Source organism: Centruroides sculpturatus, unplaced genomic scaffold, assembly GCF_000671375.1.
Source record: "Centruroides sculpturatus isolate CEXI.00-Female unplaced genomic scaffold, Cexi_2.0 scaffold249, whole genome shotgun sequence".
NCBI lineage: Eukaryota > Metazoa > Arthropoda > Arachnida > Scorpiones > Buthidae > Centruroides > Centruroides sculpturatus.
This window is the reverse complement of record NW_019384482.1, coordinates 88698-109812: the sequence shown is the minus strand read 5'-3', so window position 1 is coordinate 109812 and position 21115 is coordinate 88698. Positions and strand designations below refer to the sequence as shown.

Sequence of the window (21115 nt, the reverse complement as noted above, 5' to 3'; positions counted from 1 at the left end):
GTTATATAAGGAGATTGCCAACAAATGCTGCATTAACATCGCATGCAGAAGATATCCAACCATCTTGGACATTCTCCGTAACGGGAAGGATTCCCCCAATCCCAACAGACTCCCAGATGTTAACTCTGTACCGCTTAAGGACCACAGGTGTGACAGGAACTTTGTGTACATCGGTTCAACCAAACGATCATTGGAGATCAGAATACGTGAACACAATGCAGGCATTCTGCATGGGAGGGACTCTGCCGCTCTTGCAGTTTACGCGGTTGATCCTGGCATCGAGGCAGTCTTCAACCAAGTGAGGCTCATCACCTATTCGCCTCACCCTGAGCACCTAAGGTGGTTGGAGGCTATCTCCATTTATAAATCCAGCCGTGCCACCACCTTCATAAATTATAAAGAGGAACTCAATCTGTCCGTCGCCTGGCAGGCCCTCGTTGACATGGACTTTTAATCATCGTCTACCCGCAGTGCGCATGTCCAATCCTACATTTTTTAAATTGCAAGTGGGTTCGATTTTGTTTAAATATCCATATTCTATTTTTTGTTCTATGTTCCATTGCTTTTTATCAACTGAAGAAGAACTAGTAAGGTTCAAAAACATTTATGATTTTTATTCGTCTTTTCTCCAGCACTGGTAACTGGTTCAGGTACGTGTTAAACAAGAAATTTAAAAAATGTGACATTATTTCCTTTAACACTTAGTCTAGATCAACGGTGGGCAACCCTCGGCCCGCGGGCCAGCTACGGCCCGCGAAGAGTTTCTATTCGGCCCGCGAGATGTTTAGAAGAAATTATAAATAAATATTTTTTGACGTAATTCGTCTAGTTTAAATTGAATATTATTTTCTGAAGTGTTGCGGCAGCAATGACAGGAAAAAATAAGGGAGTCATTTCCTTATTCAAACAAAAAATGGGAGAACAGAATTTTTCTAAATTATTTATATCTCATCGCATCATCCATCAAGAAAATCTATGTGCAAAAGCTATGCAATTAGAAAATGTAATGTCTGTCGTATCCAACTACATAGGGCTGTTTTTATTATGTTTAAAGTCACTTAGATTTTACAAATAGGTGAGTCGTTCACAGCCCGGCACATGCATTTGTAAAATTTAAGTGACTCATACAACATGGAATTCATATAAAACGGAATAATCAACAGTGTTATAGGGGGGTCGACTGTAGTAATTAATTTCTTTTTATTTATTTATTTAATATTTGCAGACTAAAAATTTACAGGTCACAAGGTATCGATTAACTACTATGGCCCGCGGAAAAAACGTAAAATTTATTCTGGCCCATGTTATAAAAAAGGTTGCCCACCCTTGGTCTAGATCAAATAGACACATGTACGAGGCATGTCCAGAAAGTAAGTACCGTTTCGTTTTGCCGCCACCGCAGCGGTAGTATCGCAGTTCAGCACCTGCGCACACATGTCTCTGGTTGATTGTCAGTCCAATGATGCCATTAGAGCCGGATTGTGTTGTTTTTTCCACGTGTTAGTGAGCATTCAAAATGTTTAAGACAATTGCCGATCCTGCCTACTGTGAAGTGCGTTCTGTAATACAGTTTTTGAACACAAAGAATGTTAAGCCAGTTGAAATTCATCGTCAACTTGTAGAGATTTATGGTGAAAATGTAATGGTGAGAAAGTGGGTTCGACAATTCAATGCAGGACGCACCAATGTTCATGATGAAGCACGGAGTGGCCGGCCTTCTGTTGTCAATGATGGTTTGGTTGCAAAAGTGAGTGAGAAAATTCTTGAAGACAGACAGTTCACAATAAGATTGCTTTGTGATGAGTTTCCACAAATTTCAAAAACTGTTTTGCATGAGATTGTCACAAATCGCTTAAATTATTGCAAATTGTGTTCCCGTTGGGTTCCCAAAGTGCTTACGGATGTCCACAAAACAAAGTGACTTGGAAGTGCTTTAACATTTCTTACCCGATACAGTGAAGAGGGTAATGATTTCCTAAACAAAATTGTTACCGGTGATGAAACTTGGGTTTGTCATGTCACTCCAGAATCAAAATAACAGTCGATTGAGTGGAGGCACTCATGGTCTTCCACAAGACACAAATTCAAAACAACGTTGTCAGCACGAAAAATCATGTGCACTGTGTTCTGGGGTAGACAGGACGTTCTGCTTGTTGAGAGTTCCTTCCTAGAGGTGAAACCATCAATGCGGAACGATACTGTGAAACATTGCGAAAACTTCACTGTGCAATTCAAAACAAAAGGCGTGGAAATCTCAGTATAGGCATTGTGTTGCTTCATGACAACGCACGTCCCTGTACTGCTGGTGCCACTCAAAACCTTATTCAACAGTTCGGTTGGGAGCAGTTCAATCACCTGCCGTACAGCCCTAACCTTGCACCTGCAGACTACCATTTGTTCTTGAACTTGAAGCGTGATTTTGGAGGGAGGCACTTTGCCAGCGATGAACACGCAACAACCAATGACAGCAGTGGCTGTCTTCAGTGGCGGCATTTTTCTTTGAAGAGGGTATAGACAAGTTGGTTTCCTGATATGACAAATGTCTGAACAATGGTGGTAACTATGTAGAAAAATAGTTTCCGACATGCTCTTTCATGTAAAAATAAATTTTGTTTTGAAAAAAGATTTTTTATGCGAGTTTTTCCAAAATGGTACTTACTTTCTGGACACGCCTCGTACATATGGGCTTATCACACCATTGAATGACATTGATTTACAAAATCTTTAATGATTATGTAACACCTTATTAATAAAATTGTAGAATAAATTATGGCTTTTTTTAATATGTATCTATTTGATCTAGACTAAGTGTTAAACAATATTAGGGGTTAAAAGCAATATATTATTCCATTACATTATTTCCTGTTTAGTGAAAATGAAATCTCTGTAGCTTTAACTGTGAAATTTGAAGTTTATATAATTTCATAAAGGAATTTAATCCTTTAAATTTATAATAAATTCCTTTAACTAGAGGAATTTGAACCTACAGAAACGAAATATAAAGTGCATGAGAAATTTATAACTCTTTCTATTTAACTATAAACATTCTCACAATCAAACCATGTATAGTTTACAATTACCGGCGAAATTTGTCATAATGTTGTCATTCTAACACCAACTTTAACCATGCTAAAACACAAACATTCTAACACCTGTTAAAACAATTGGTCACCTGACAAATTTTCCCACCACAAAACGTATAAAAACCATCCTCATTCCCCTCTCGTGGGAATTGCCAATCAAACGACCAAGACGGACATTAACTTCCCTTAGACCTACTGGATGACATTAATGGGAAGACCTTGTGCCCCACCTCGCACTGCCTTTCAGAAATTATAGCCGGAGTATCCATTTGATATTATCCCAGAGGTATGAAATATTATTGTAAACTCTCTCATCCGCGAAGTTGAAGGAGTTTTGTAAAATTTTTATTTAGTTAGCGAGTTAAATAAATGCTTGTTTTGTTTTTAAATGGTCTCTTCACTTGACATAGCCAAAATCTTATCGTTGACCCCTCCGACTCTCCTCCACTCGCATAACGCATAACTGAATGCAATGCCATCCTTGACAAGAAAGTAGGTCACCAACCTGTGGCCGGAAGGAGAGGACTTCCCGACATCCCGGCAGCCCTTGTATATCATTAAATAAAATTTTTGTCTCTTAGTATTAATTTTCATGTATGGAGATGATATTATATTTGAAGTGTAACAAACATGAGAGCATGAGGAAATTATCCATAACATTAAAAGTTAAAAAAAACTGTGACAATGCTATTTGATGCTATCCTATTTTCATATCAGATTTATCTTTTTTATCTATCAAAAATAACATTATTTGCTTCTATTGACATAGTATGTAACTATGAGTGAAATCTGAAAATAAATATGAAGAAATAAAAATTTTATTTAATGATATACAAGAATTAAATCTGTAGAGAATTCATTTTCACTAAACAGGAAATGCTATCATATTTTTTAAATCTTTTGTTTTATAAGCTTTAAACATGAGGAATAATAATAGTAATAATAATTCTAATGATATGGTAAAATAATAACAAATTTTGTTACACATTTAAAAAAAAACTAAAATTACTAAGGTTTAAACTTACATTGTGTTGATCCAGTACCTNCACCAACTTTAACCATGCTAAAACACAAACATTCTAACACCTGTTAAAACAATTGGTCACCTGACAAATTTTCCCACCACAAAACGTATAAAAGCCATCCTCATTCCCCTCTCGTGGGAATTGCCAATCAAACGACCAAGACGGACATTAACTTCCCTTAGACCTACTGGATGACATTAATGGGAAGACCTTGTGCCCCACCTCGCACTGCCTTTCAGAAATTATAGCCGGAGTATCCATTTGATATTATCCCAGAGGTATGAAATATTATTGTAAACTCTCTCATCCGCGAAGTTGAAGGAGTTTTGTAAAATTTTTATTTAGTTAGCGAGTTAAATAAATGCTTGTTTTGTTTTTAAATGGTCTCTTCACTTGACATAGCCAAAATCTTATCGTTGACCCCTCCGACTCTCCTCCACTCGCATAACGCATAACTGAATGCAATGCCATCCTTGACAAGAAAGTAGGTCACCAACCTGTGGCCGGAAGGAGAGGACTTCCCGACATCCCGGCAGCCCTTGTATATCATTAAATAAAATTTTTGTCTCTTAGTATTAATTTTCATGTATGGAGATGATATTATATTTGAAGTGTAACAAACATGAGAGCATGAGGAAATTATCCATAACATTAAAAGTTAAAAAAAACTGTGACAATGCTATTTGATGCTATCCTATTTTCATATCAGATTTATCTTTTTTATCTATCAAAAATAACATTATTTGCTTCTATTGACATAGTATGTAACTATGAGTGAAATCTGAAAATAAATATGAAGAAATAAAAATTTTATTTAATGATATACAAGAATTAAATCTGTAGAGAATTCATTTTCACTAAACAGGAAATGCTATCATATTTTTTAAATCTTTTGTTTTATAAGCTTTAAACATGAGGAATAATAATAGTAATAATAATTCTAATGATATGGTAAAATAATAACAAATTTTGTTACACATTTAAAAAAAAACTAAAATTACTAAGGTTTAAACTTACATTGTGTTGATCCAGTACCTAGCATCTTAAGAGTAATTGTTCTTAATTTTGCAAATTTAATATTAATTGATATAAATATGTTGTTGTTTAAATAATGTAAAATTAAATAATATAATTAATATAATAAATAAATAGTGTAGTCAAACTCAGTTTGTTTGTAATATATAATATAATAAATTATTGTTGATAATTTATTATATTTTTATATATAATCTATATTCATTGAATTATATTGCATTTAATTTTTAATTAAATTTTGCACAATTTTAATGCTTATAAATGTTATACTAGCTTGCCCTAGTATCGTGGAGAGATTATCTATTCAAGCCACTTCACAAACAGGTATGATTATAACTTTTTATATCTAGTAACAATATAGTGATGATAATGATTTATTTATTTATATCTTAATTTTAAAAGAAAAATTTTTATGATTATGATGATAAAATTTTGAATTTATAACAGCATGCATTAGCAATTACTACAGACTAAAGGTTGTAATCTTTGAGCTAGTATCACGTTTGAATTTTGGCAAGGCATCTGATGTGTATTTATAGATGCAGAAAATACACGTTAATTTTATTTGATGCATTTTGATTTGAATAAACGCTGTAACCAAAGTTGGAATTAGATGGCTTTCAAAAGCATTTGAATTGCAACATTTTACATGTTTTGCTGGGAGCTGAATAGGTTTGGTTGGCTGATGTTACATGGCCAGTGCTAGTGAAGTGTGTTTTAAATAAAAAACATTTTGTATTAAAACAAATTTTCTAACTAGTCTTTGTTGTTGTTATAAAGTGTTTCTAAAATGAAAAATTTTAAATCAAATAATTTATTGTGATATATATATATATATATATATACCCAATTCTATTTTTGCACAATTTTGATCCATAATGTACATGATCAGAATTAAGTCCAGATAATACCTAACAAAACTGTCACATAGTGTTACCACCCGGACAGTCTGGGAATCGACTCGCTGTCCGGTTGAACTATTAATTTTGTCTGGGAATATCGTGCGCAACCTGTTGACTTTTTTTTTTTATGTACAATTTGTATTCGTACACATCTCCAATATCCAGTAGAGCTAAGTCATCTGTAAGTTATTTTTTCTTAATTTAGTTAGTTACGTTACTGTGGGAGTAGCCAAGGACGTAGGTCTCAATCTACGCCACTTACGGGCACTAGTCGGTATGACCAATTCTCTAACTTTAATAGGAGAGCGTTATCAAAGTTGATCCGAACTGCGAAGTTCAGATGCTTGTCAGGATTCCTTGACACCAGTTAATCAATCTTATTATACGCGGATTAACACGCGTATGAGATCTGATTCGGAATCAATTTAAGAGACATTTAAGTAAATTTAACAAGAGTAAATTTAATAATCCAAAAACAACGAATACAAATATCAATGAATGAGGGATAATAAAATGACAATTAGATTACACGATATTAGCTTGGACTTATTCTATACTGATGCGCGATCGAGAGAGAGAGCTCACAAAAGTCGTTATAAAACATACAACCTGATTCAGTTGATGTTCGTCTTCTTCTCTGTCTGTAAGAGACAACTTGTAGATAGAGTTCATTTACTTCTTTGTACGGGAGATCAATACGTGCACAAATATAAAAGTATCTTTACTAAGTTCAGACTCGGGACTTAGTCTATGNAATATAGTGATGATAATGATTTATTTATTTATATCTTAATTTTAAAAGAAAAATTTTTATGATTATGATGATAAAATTTTGAATTTATAACAGCATGCATTAGCAATTACTACAGACTAAAGGTTGTAATCTTTGAGCTAGTATCACGTTTGAATTTTGGCAAGGCATCTGATGTGTATTTATAGATGCAGAAAATACACGTTAATTTTATTTGATGCATTTTGATTTGAATAAACGCTGTAACCAAAGTTGGAATTAGATGGCTTTCAAAAGCATTTGAATTGCAACATTTTACATGTTTTGCTGGGAGCTGAATAGGTTTGGTTGGCTGATGTTACATGGCCAGTGCTAGTGAAGTGTGTTTTAAATAAAAAACATTTTGTATTAAAACAAATTTTCTAACTAGTCTTTGTTGTTGTTATAAAGTGTTTCTAAAATGAAAAATTTTAAATCAAATAATTTATTGTGATATATATATATATATATATATACCCAATTCTATTTTTGCACAATTTTGATCCATAATGTACATGATCAGAATTAAGTCCAGATAATACCTAACAAAACTGTCACATAGTGTTACCACCCGGACAGTCTGGGAATCGACTCGCTGTCCGGTTGAACTATTAATTTTGTCCGCGAATATCGTGCGCAACCTGTTGACTTTTTTTTTTTATGTACAATTTGTATTCGTACACATCTCCAATATCCAGTAGAGCTAAGTCATCTGTAAGTTATTTTTTCTTAATTTAGTTAGTTACGTTACTGTGGGAGTAGCCAAGGACGTAGGTCTCAATCTACGCCACTTACGGGCACTAGTCGGTATGACCAATTCTCTAACTTTAATAGGAGAGCGTTATCAAAGTTGATCCGAACTGCGAAGTTCAGATGCTTGTCAGGATTCCTTGACACCAGTTAATCAATCTTATTATACGCGGATTAACACGCGTATGAGATCTGATTCGGAATCAATTTAAGAGACATTTAAGTAAATTTAACAAGAGTAAATTTAATAATCCAAAAACAACGAATACAAATATCAATGAATGAGGGATAATAAAATGACAATTAGATTACACGATATTAGCTTGGACTTATTCTATACTGATGCGCGATCGAGAGAGAGAGCTCACAAAAGTCGTTATAAAACATACAACCTGATTCAGTTGATGTTCGTCTTCTTCTCTGTCTGTAAGAGACAACTTGTAGATAGAGTTCATTTACTTCTTCGTACGGGAGATCAATACGTGCACAAATATAAAAGTATCTTTACTAAGTTCAGACTCGGGACTTAGTCTATGAGACTCGTTTAAGGGCGTTGGTCATCCGGAGGAGAACTGTGTGGAGTTTTGAAGCTTCGGATCTGTCGACGAACTCCCCGAATTCGGACTAAATTCCCCTTATATCTCAAGATTTTCGTCCAATCATCTGCTTGAACTTCGTTCATGTGAGCAGATGAAAGGGGAATCAAAGAGGGGTCGATAGTTCCCATCTGAGTGAGATTTTTAACGGATAAGGGAAAAACAGAGGATGTACGGACTTCCTTTAACGGAAGTAACATCTGTTATCTATCTTTTCCCACGTCCAAAACACTAGTTTTTCACAAAAATGAAGTAATATTTTGTGTCGATATTTAAACATATTTAATAAAAATTATTAAATTAGGCCCAGGGCCTTTCGGGTCTCACATTACTCCTACCCAAGTCTCCCTAGACCCTAACTGTAACTGATTTAGAACTGCCATGCACTGCACGTTATTCTTTGCATTGCAAAATGACATTGCGCATGCGTTAGGAACTTCTGTTCGAACAAATCTCACCTGCCGTCCGGGTCAGCAATTTTGAAAAGATGGCAACACTAGTGTCACGTGAAATTTGGATTTGATCAAGTTCCAGGCCTGCACTTGGGTTATGGTGGTAGTAATTTTGGAGAGTTTTAACAGAAAAGCAAAAAACATCAAAAATGATATGTATTTAAGTAAATTGTTAATAATGTTTATAATGTCAAACTATAATATATAACAACAAGAATAAAATATATAACCAATACGTACTGGAAGTAGAATAAGTTGAAAAATAAACTACACCGATATAAATCTAGCAAAATTTAATAAAATAAAAACGTTTTCAATCGTTTTTCAACGATCATCTTCAGTTACCAAAAATAGAACATTAAATATAGAACATAAAATGCGTTCGAAATAAATACAAAAATAAAAATTAACGGAAAACGCCCTAGTGGACGAACTAATGAAAAATTAACAAATAAATAGTGAAAAATTAATAATTGTAAAAGGATCTCCACGCAGTGGACAATGAGTCGGCGTCCCTATGGTTTATACAACCGGTTTTCATGTGCGCTTTATAGATTTCCAATTTCTCTAGATGTTTGATCGTTTGCCGATTAGTTGTCGTTTTTATAATTGATGCCTGATCCCATAGCACATTTATATCTTGTTGTTTTGCGTACGATGCTAACACAGTGTTATCAAGGTTCTTATCGATAGTGTACTTATGTTCCTTGAGCCTTTTCTTCAGACCGCGCATCGTCGCACCCACGTAAACTAGCCTGGAATCGAAACGCTGATCATGTAAAGGCACTGAATATATACCCGTTGTTGAATTCCGATCCTCTTTCTTTTTGTCGTTTCTCAATAGTTTGAAAATAGTGGGATTGCGCCTGTATACAATGTGTAAGTTATTAGACTTGGCAGTAGATGTGTGTATCCTGTTCAGAAATGGTACGTAATTAAGCACTATTCGTTTATTAGGGTCAATCTTGGGAGAATGCCGTGTAGTGGATTGGAAGGATGAAATAAGATCCTCTATCTCTTTCTTTGGATATCCGTTTAGTTGGGCTATTTTAAGAATGTACCTTAGCTCCTTTATTGTGTCGCAGAAACTTGTACAATGCGTATAAGCACGTTTAATCCATGATCTGAAAACCGCCAATTTGATATGCTTGGGATCGATTGATTGGCGTGGGATGATAACAGGTTGAAAGCAGGGTTTACGGTAAATATCGGTCCAGATCTCTCCTGCAATATTTTTTAAACAAACTCAACAATAACCCTTACGGTTTAACATTGCAGCTGGACCAGAAGAGCGACTCCAGTGTTAACTTCCTCGACATTTCCATTACATGCAAGCAGGGAGAGATCTGGACCGATATTTACCGTAAACCCTGCTTGTTGAAAGCAGGGTTTACGGTAAATATCGGTCCAGATCTCTCCCCGTTATCATCCCACGCCAATCAATCGATCCTAAGCATATCAAATTGGCGGTTTTCAGATCATGGATTAAACGTGCTTATACGCATTGTACAAGTTTCTGCTCCAGCAACGGATCTATCCCACTAATGGATATTGCCAAATCTCCGTCACAAGATATTGTCTATTTCCGAACTGTTCGCACAACAACCCTACTACTGAAGACAAACTTTTGCAGTTAGAATGCACAACAACTGGAAAATCCATCAGGTATTTATCTCTACACGTGATCAAATGTAAACTCTCTCTTGTAATCACTCCATTAAATAGGTTGGTTAATCAAAAATGTTTTTTGATCGATAATTCCAGGGACACTCAAGGGTCCAGAGGGGTTTGTCATTAAGGAGTATTTTATAGGCCATGTGAGATCCTCTATAAACATTTCTATTGCCGGTAGCTTTTGCTATCTTTTTAAAGATGTTATGCATTGGTTGGACAAATTCAATTATAGTATGAAGGTCTTTACAGAAGTCTCTGATATCTGGCAGTTTAGAACAAAAGCTGTCAATAAGGGCTTGTATAGACTTAGAATTGTATCCACAATGTTTTGCTATTGTATTTTGATATATTCTAATTCCTCCAATCTATCAAAAATGTCTGGGTAGTGTGTGCATGTATGCCTATCTGGTCAAAGCCCTGTAGATTGCAAGATTATATTGTGGAGGGTTTTGTGAGAACCAAGGAATAAATAGTGGGTTTTAGGAAGGTTATATGTTATATCTTAGTCTTGATGTGGTTGTCTTGTAGAGTGATTAGGATGTCTTAACACGTTTAACGCCATACGACGCACGCGCCGTCGTAATGGAAATTCCCGCACAGCGCCATATGACCGCTGGTAGACGTAAACAATGTAGTTTTACTCAAGGTTAAATTATCTTGGCCTCGTACGACGTTTTCTGCATGCTTAGTGCTGGCCTCTGGTGGATATCTATTCAGTTGGCTTTGAACGCCGGCGGTCGTATGGCAAACCGGTTCTAGCTATGACTGCCGGCGCGTCGTGTGGCGTCGTGACGCAGTACAAGGTCGGCGGTTGTAGTTTTTTAAAATAAAACTCTATTTTATATCTGATAGTGGTTTATTTTAATAGTAAATAATTTAAAATATCGAAAATTAGTTTAATTATCCTCTTTTATCGCATATAAAGTAAATAATATTATTAAAAAAAAATTAAAGTATATAAGTGCGTTTTAATATATATTTACAGAAAAAAAACATCATTTGCAGNGAAGATTCGAAGAAAGCGAAGGATCGAAAATGTTATGTTTATTTTCTACAAGCAGGACTTATTGGAGTTAAACAAGAGTTCTCAGGTGTTTAATGTACAGAAACTTCAATTTATAAAGAGTTTGTGATATTGTAACCCATAGCATGGAGAATCTTCTATACCAGTGGTTCTCAAATTTTTTTTTTCTTTCACATACCACCTGAGCCTTTTGTGTGTAGACTTGTAGCACTAACAAATCCTTCTTGCATACCACTGATGGTACATGTAATACTGATTGAGAATTGCATGATAGATTACTTGTATTGACAGTCATCCCAGAACTCTCAAAAAGGATTTGTATGACCTGAAATAATGGTAATATATGGTTTATGCAAAACTTTCCTGTCTCTGTCTCTCTTCTTTTAGTTCTGAAGGCTTTCTAGGATGTTTCTTGATCGAAATAAAATAAAATAAACCTTTAACTATCCAGCAATAAATAATGTTTAATAAAAATGTTTTCAACCATTTTTATTAAACATTATTTATTGCTGGATAGTTAAAGGATTATTTTATTTTATTTATATTATTCATTTCAGTATAAGTTCTTGTTTTTATTTTATTTTTAAATAACCTGTTGTTTTGTTTATTTGTACAGTTTTATACATTTGTTATTGTCTTTTGTTAATATTTTATATATTTTGTAAATTCATTTATTCACCATCTGACATGGCACAGCTTAGCCTATATGGTTCTTGTGCCAAAAAACATGAACGAACAACCTGACCTAAAGTCAGGCCATATGAATTGGAGTTGACAATCACATAAAAATTGCCTTGTGTCAGGTTTTGTGTTCCATGTATAATCAATTTGTTTTCAATGTATCTGACTAGATATGGATGTTAGAACTACATTTAAGCAACAATGCTTTTCTAAAAGATCTAATCATCATTTCACAGCTGTCCCTGAAAGAGTATGGATACTCCTCTGTTATGTGTAGGTGGTGTCATAAAATTGGAAAAACGGAAGAGCAAGTGGCAGTGAGTGCCAGCTCCAAAATCTGTCAATGAAGAGGTGGAGTGTGTTCGAACTGACCAAAGAGGAAGTCCTGTAATTGGAAAAAACAAGGTTCAAAGTAAATGGATGTGTATAAAGCCTCAAAGTCAAAGACAGTGATATACTCTTTATTAAGTAATGTGATTATGTATAATTTCTCAATGAGGCACAAAGGTTTGATGAAGTTGCTCTTATAGGATGGTATATATTGTGTCATGTATTTGTTGAGAATTCTCTAAATAAGAATGCATGGAGGAAGAGCAGCTCTTATCAACCACCAATAAGCTTATTAGCAGGCCTGTGGATTTTTGCAAAAGCAAACAATTTCGGGATGGAAGGAGAGGGAACAATGGCTCTATCTGTGCATAGCTTCTGTGCCAAAGTAGTGTCAGTGAAATGCCTGATTATGTTCTATAATTGGTCTATGAGCCATTTGTTGGCTTTACTGCAATTAGTAGCAGTGATGTACTCTTGCAGAGCATAATTGTAGGTAGATCTGGATGAAATGAACAACTCTCTTGATTTGTTTGTTCTTATCAAAATAGCATTATTATTATTAAACTACTTCCTACAGGTTTATGTACAGTGGAAAGAGGCCAAGATTAGAAAGACCATCAGGAACAAATATCTCATTCGACAGAATCCTCGGAAATATATAAATCGATATGTCGTGGTCTATCCATTAACTATAAAAGACCATAGCTCACTATCGAATGCTCGGAGTGTGTGGTTTGAGATTGACACCCTGTAACTTTCAAGGATATTTTTCTCAGTTATTTCTTACCTTTGTTTTTCATCACTCTTGTGGATGACATTTATGTATTTTGTAACTTATTACTTTTATTATTTATTTTTATATATTCATTTATGTAGTTTTGGTATTTATTTATTTATTTGTTATTTTAATGAACAATGTTTTCCAAATTTTTGTAAACCTGAAGACAGTCTTCTAATAATACCAAAAACCTTATTTGTGTTTTTGCTACTTAATTAAAAAGGTTGTGAGTGTCTTAGTTATAATTTGCATTTAAAAGTGCTATACATACTCAAGTGAATTTTAAGATTTGGTCATTTATACAATGTATTTGAAGGTGTGTAGCATCAATTGGCAGTGTTGATAATTCAGCTGTTTTGTAGCTAGGTGTAGGTACTTTAATTTTACATTTAGCTGTAAAAATTATAATTTTTATTTTGTCAATATAGGGTTATCTATTTTTTGCTTCCTAATGGATGTTATCATTTGAGAGTTTGTTTGTACAATTGCAATTAGTTTAATAGTTTTTGTCATTTGATGTTATAAGATACATGTATGTTGGTGTTTAAGTGAAAACATTGAATAAGAAATTAAAATAAAAATTGTGTGAACAATATCAGTTGATTATATTTTGCCAATAAATATTGGGTTGTTCTGAAAGTAATTTCATTCTTTTTACCACTGGATGGATTAGTCGTATTTTTCCTGCCATTTTCATTCTAAACCATATTATCATTATATATTTTGACAGATAGCATTTTAAGGCTTATTTGTAAAAAATTTTGTTTGATTTTGTGCAATTGTTTATTTTTTATGTCCCATCAAATATGGAAGATTGAAAGCAGCATTTTTGGCATATTTTGCTCATTTATTATCAAAAAGGTAAGAATGCTGTTCAAATGAGAAAAAATTGTGTGACGTGTATGGAAATGATGTGTTGAGAGAAAGACAGTGCCAAAACTGATTTACAAAATTTCATTGTAGCAATTTCAATATTGAAGATGCACCACGTTCTGGATGGCCAGTTGAAGCCAATGAAAACAAAATAAAGGTACTGATTGAAGCAAACTGCCAAATTACAACACGTGAAATCACTAAGAGATGAAATTTGTCAAATTGAACTGTTTATGATTACTTGAAACAAATTGGTTTTGTTTCAAAGCTTGATATATGGATTCCACATGTTCTTAAAGAGAGATGCTCTATTTGGTGGGATTTTAAGCAAATTTATTATTTAACAATTTAACAATTGATTCAAAAGTGTACTGCCATCGAGTAAACAAATTGAGTAATATCATCAAACAGAAAAGGCAGCCAGTATTGATCAACAAAACGGGTGTAGTGTTGATACCACGATAATGTCAAATTTCACACAAGTTTGGTAACTTGTCAGAAACTGTTATAACTTAGATGGGACATGCTATCGCACCAACCATATTTGCCAGATCGAGCACACACAGATTATTACTTGTTCCGGTCTATACAAATTTTTTTTAACTGTAAGACATTTACTTGAAATGATAATGTCTAAAATCACTTGGATCAGTTTTTTTGTAAGCAATGATCAAAACTTTTATGAATGTGAAATCATGATACTACCAGAAACGATGACAGCAGGTATTTGACCAAAATGGTTGATAAATAATTCAATAAAATATTTATTTATTATAAAAATATTGTTTTTTTTTTCCATGGAAAAAAAATGAAATTACTTTCCGAACAACCCAATAAGTTACAATTGTATCTCATATCTTCTGTTTTATTAACTAAAATTGAAATATTTTGTCAAACATATGCTATTATGTTAAATGGTTTCTTGTATTATTTTTACTGGATTTTATTGTCTGGAATCTTTCATTTTTCCATGCAGGTGGCATTTTTTTAGATGGATTTTTGGAACTTATGTACCATGTATTTGAATTGGGTGTATTTGTGTTGGTCAAAGAATGTATGAGGGTTGGTTCAAATTTTCAGAATTTCTTAAGTTTTAGTTTGTATTGGAAATATAGTTGATAAAAATTTAGTCTTCTAAAAATAAATATATAATAATAAATATGAATATCTAATGTTAAATTCACATTGAATTAGGTTGCAATTTGAAAAAATTGTAGACTTATAAATTCCCACTGTTGTCTGTCCATCTTTAATCTCAAGAATGGTGTTAGGTAGATGAAGGCTTAAGGGCAGGAGGCCCTGATTAACTATGTGCAAACTTCTGATGCAAACTGGAAGTCACGTTATTTCAGTTTAAAATTTCCCTGAAATGAGTTATAACCTCTTTTGAATGACCAGTATGACTCGATTGCTAGAGGAAAAGTATGATGTACTGTACAGGGCCAAGACACTACTAATTTGAAGGTGGGGAGCATGTTTAAATGAAACAAATTAAAAAATACGATTAAAAATTGTACTCTGCCTGTAGCTTGGCATTGTGGCAATGTTACAACAAAATAATTGCTAGTTCATTTATTAATTTTAATTTGGAAAGATGATACATATGCATATTCTTTTACATTAATATGGTGAATGATACTTAAACACTAAAAAATTTTGAGAACATATTTTTTAATTGAAAATAAAATTAATTTTTGATTTTTTTTCTTTAAACAGGAAAATCATCAGTTATATTTATAATATTTTATTTAAAATTAAATTTAGGAGGTATTTACCATCCTTTTTTGCTGTTACATACCTAAAAATAATCTTATACCTACATTAATGTATATTTAATATATACCTCAATTATTTAAGTTTTAAATGTTAAACATTTGTGGAAAATTGATTTTTCTCGTAAAGTTTAAATTTTATACAGAATTATTATTAAATTTTGTTTAAAAAGTCTTTTTGTTATTACTTTTAACAATTCTTTTTGTATTTTAGGTAACTAGTGCCGTTTTAAAACTTATTGAAAAAGAAAGAAATGGAGAAACAATAAATACAAGACTTGTCAGTGGAGTAATGAACTGTTATGGTTTGTGAAATTTATCAATAATTTTCATGCAGTCTTCAAGAATATAATTAGTAATGTGAACAAATTTGTTTTATAGTCGAATTGGGACTTAACGAAGATGATCCTTCTGCCAAAGGCCAAACGTTATCGGTGTATAAAGAAGCTTTCGAAAACACCTTCCTTGAAGATACAGAGAGATTTTATACCAGAGAAAGCACGGAGTTTCTTAGGCAAAATCCAGTTACAGAATATATGAAAAAGGTGAATGTTCTTAAGTAGATAGTTGGTGTATAATTAAATTAGATATTAATGAAAATAACAATTTTTAATTAGGCTGAACAAAGATTACTAGAAGAATCAAGAAGGGTTCAGTTGTATTTACACGAGACAACATTGGAAGTTTTAGCCAAAACTTGTGAGAAAGTTCTAATTGAAAAACATTTAGAAATATTTCATTCGGAATTTCAGAATCTCCTTAATGATGATAAAAATGAAGGTATTACATTTTGTTAAATATTATATATATGTTGTTTCATCATTAAAATAAATATAAAATTTAAAATATTTTTGTGAACATTTATCTACTAATAATTGTCAAATTTGCAGTATTTCTTAAAATATAGATTGAATTGAAATAAAATTAAGTTCTGTTGACTAAAAATGTAAATTTGGATACATAGAAATAAATTGGCAGAAGTTTTTAATTTATTTGTTAAGGTTTTTTGCAAAGGTGATTTATGTTGTGATGGTGAAATTTATAGTTTTAAGTTGTGAAATAAAAAATTTATAAAGTTTATTTTCTGCTTCAGATTTAGGAAGAATGTTTCAGTTGGTTTCGCGCATTCCCGACGGGTTAGGAGAATTAAGAAATCTCTTGGAAGCCCATATTCATAATCAGGGTCTTTCAGCCATCGAAAAATGCGGAGAGACGGCATTAAATGATCCAAAAATGTACGTCAATACAATATTAGACGTACATCGTAAATATAATGCTCTGGTCATGACGGCTTTCAATAATGNTGGATCAGTTTTTTGTAAGCAATGATCAAAACTTTTATGAATGTGAAATCATGATACTACCAGAAACGATGACAGCAGGTATTTGACCAAAATGGTTGATAAATAATTCAATAAAATATTTATTTATTATAAAAATATTGTTTTTTTTTTCCATGGAAAAAAAATGAAATTACTTTCCGAACAACCCAATAAGTTACAATTGTATCTCATATCTTCTGTTTTATTAACTAAAATTGAAATATTTTGTCAAACATATGCTATTATGTTAAATGGTTTCTTGTATTATTTTTACTGGATTTTATTGTCTGGAATCTTTCATTTTTCCATGCAGGTGGCATTTTTTTAGATGGATTTTTGGAACTTATGTACCATGTATTTGAATTGGGTGTATTTGTGTTGGTCAAAGAATGTATGAGGGTTGGTTCAAATTTTCAGAATTTCTTAAGTTTTAGTTTGTATTGGAAATATAGTTGATAAAAATTTAGTCTTCTAAAAATAAATATATAATAATAAATTTGAATATCTAATGTTAAATTCACATTGAATTAGGTTGCAATTTGAAAAAATTGTAGACTTATAAATTCCCACTGTTGTCTGTCCATCCTTAATCTCAAGAATGGTGTTAGGTAGATGAAGGCTTAAGGGCAGGAGGCCCTGATTAACTATGTGCAAACTTCTGATGCAAACTGGAAGTCACGTTATTTCAGTTTAAAATTTCCCTGAAATGAGTTATAACCTCTTTTGAATGACCAGTATGACTCGATTGCTAGAGGAAAAGTATGATGTACTGTACAGGGCCAAGACGCTACTAATTTGAAGGTGGGGAGCATGTTTAAATGAAACAAATTAAAAAATACGATTAAAAATTGTACTCTGCCTGTAGCTTGGCATTGTGGCAATGTTACAACAAAATAATTGCTAGTTCATTTATTAATTTTAATTTGGAAAGATGATACATATGCATATTCTTTTACATTAATATGGTGAATGATACTTAAACACTAAAAAATTTTGAGAACATATTTTTTAATTGAAAATAAAATTAATTTTTGATTTTTTTTCTTTAAACAGGAAAATCATCAGTTATATTTATAATATTTTATTTAAAATTAAATTTAGGAGGTATTTACCATCCTTTTTTGCTGTTAGATACCTAAAAATAATCTTATACCTACATTAATGTATATTTAATATATACCTCAATTATTTAAGTTTTAAATGTTAAACATTTGTGGAAAATTGATTTTTCTCGTAAAGTTTAAATTTTATACAGAATTATTATTAAATTTTGTTTAAAAAGTCTTTTTGTTATTACTTTTAACAATTCTTTTTGTATTTTAGGTAACTAGTGCCGTTTTAAAACTTATTGAAAAAGAAAGAAATGGAGAAACAATAAATACAAGACTTGTCAGTGGAGTAATGAACTGTTATGGTTTGTGAAATTTATCAATAATTTTCATGCAGTCTTCAAGAATATAATTAGTAATGTGAACAAATTTGTTTTATAGTCGAATTGGGACTTAACGAAGATGATCCTTCTGCCAAAGGCCAAACGTTATCGGTGTATAAAGAAGCTTTCGAAAACACCTTCCTCGAAGATACAGAGAGATTTTATACCAGAGAAAGCACGGAGTTTCTTAGGCAAAATCCAGTTACAGAATATATGAAAAAGGTGAATGTTCTTAAGTAGATAGTTGGTGTATAATTAAATTAGATATTAATGAAAATAACAATTTTTAATTAGGCTGAACAAAGATTACTAGAAGAATCAAGAAGGGTTCAGTTGTATTTACACGAGACAACGTTGGAAGTTTTAGCCAAAACTTGTGAGAAAGTTCTAATTGAAAAACATTTAGAAATATTTCATTCGGAATTTCAGAATCTCCTTAATGATGATAAAAATGAAGGTATTACATTTTGTTAAATATTATATATATGTTGTTTCATCATTAAAATAAATATAAAATTTAAAATATTTTTGTGAACATTTATCTACTAATAATTGTCAAATTTGCAGTATTTCTTAAAATATAGATTGAATTGAAATAAAATTAAGTTCTGTTGACTAAAAATGTAAATTTGGATACATAGAAATAAATTGGCAGAAGTTTTTAATTTATTTGTTAAGGTTTTTTGCAAAGGTGATTTATGTTGTGATGGTGAAATTTATAGTTTTAAGTTGTGAAATAAAAAATTTATAAAGTTTATTTTCTGCTTCAGATTTAGGAAGAATGTTTCAGTTGGTTTCACGCATTCCCGACGGGTTAGGAGAATTAAGAAATCTCTTGGAAGCCCATATTCATAATCAGGGTCTTTCAGCCATCGAAAAATGTGGAGAGACGGCATTAAATGATCCAAAAATGTACGTCAATACAATATTAGACGTACATCGTAAATATAATGCTCTGGTCATGACGGCTTTCAATAATGAGGCAGGCTTTGTTGCAGCATTAGATAAGGTATGAAAGATTTCAAATTAAATTGATGCCAAATGCTTTACTGTTTTTATGTAAATATGATTGCTTAATATTTTTGTTGCAAGGATCAAATTCTAATTGCTATAAATTGCATTTATAGGCTTGTGGAAAGTTTATCAATAACAATGCTATTACCAGAATGGCAAACTCTTCCAGCAAGTCTCCAGAACTATTAGCAAAATATTGTGATCTCCTATTGAAAAAAAGGTATTCTTGTAGTAATTGTATGATATTGATTATATAAATTAAAAGTTAATATCCGATTTATCAAAATTAGATTTAGAATAATTAGAATGCTCACAAATGAAAGGTTCAAATTATTTTAAGATTGGAAGAATTTTTTTGTTGTTTACTTACCATATTTTCAGATAAGCTTCTAAATTCAATGTTAAGGTTTCCAGATTTTTCCTTCTTTGAAAATTAGAAGTTTAAATAGCAGGAGGTTTATCTTGTTATTTATATTCATAATACACTTATTATAAGTAATTAAAAACAAAAAAAATTATTTGATTTATATTAATCTTCATGACTAGTTGCATAGATAGACACAGGGCATTTCTACATCATCATCATTATTCAGAATATGCTATAGGTCAATAAGCGTTTCGGGCATAAACCCGTCATCTGTCGGCATGACTTCTGGGATTTCTTGTAGATGGTGTTGACACATATACATTCCGTTTAAAATTACTTATTTACAGTTGAAGTTGTTTTACTGTTAAAATACCATTATTAGTGATGTAACGAATATTTGGTTACTATTTGGTATTCGGCCTGTTCAGCCTCTTTTTTGCTATTCAGTCGAATACCAAATATTTAATCACTATTTGGCCGAATACCGGATATCTAAAAACAGGAGTAAGAAATAACGAAAACGCAGTAAATTAATCATTTTGGTATTTAGATTTAATGTTATCGGGTTGGTGTTGTTTGTTTATATTTATTTATAACTTATAACATGCACAAAGTAAATAAAAACATAATAGTAGTCACTTGTATTCACAATTTATAATTACAAAGATCAGCTCAAGTACACACCTATTTGTTTGAGAATCGTTGCACATCTGAGGGTCTGACCCTGCCTATCCTTCTTTTTAGGCACCTGTCTTTGCTCTTCCATTTCTCTTTCCTCTATCGTTCTAGTCCACGTATGCCTATGCATACATCATAATACGCGCTCACGATACTTTCGATTTCTCACTTTTCCGTTATAGATTTCCCACTCTACAATTACGTAACTCATAGCCTGGTGATAATGGAGAAAAGAGACAGATAGGATGTCGGTATATGTCACATATAAACATCAATTCACAGCCCGAGTAGATAATAACAACACCAAACGATCGCCTAATTATCGGGCTATAATATGGCTATTTTAAATGATTGGAACTAAGTAATTTGACATTAGAGGTATGCGTTAGGTGCCATCTCTTAATTAAATTAATAATTAAATAAATAAATTTAGAACATTCTGGAATAAAAGAACTGGCCCGGGACGGGGCTTGAACCCGCAACCTCCGCTTGCCGTGCGGTGCGCTTGCCAGTTACGCCACCCGGACCCCGAGCGAGTCTTCGCTTCCAGAAGTATAT

The 21115-nt window shown here is 32.4% G+C and overlaps 1 protein-coding gene across 1 annotated transcript in view; it reads left to right on the top strand.

Annotated features, from left to right (window-relative positions):
* The first annotated feature begins 1516 nt into the window (after positions 1-1516).
* LOC111621460 (cullin-1-like) overlaps positions 1517-21115 on the top strand; it is a 50963-nt gene continuing 31364 nt past the window's right edge. Inside the window, exons 1-7 of the mRNA XM_023363613.1 lie at positions 1517-1747; positions 5417-5467; positions 15959-16049; positions 16126-16289; positions 16362-16524; positions 19269-19507; positions 19626-19732. Coding sequence (XP_023219381.1) covers positions 1517-1747; positions 5417-5467; positions 15959-16049; positions 16126-16289; positions 16362-16524; positions 19269-19507; positions 19626-19732 — 1046 coding nt within the window. The remainder of the gene's footprint in view (positions 1748-5416; positions 5468-15958; positions 16050-16125; positions 16290-16361; positions 16525-19268; positions 19508-19625; positions 19733-21115) is intronic.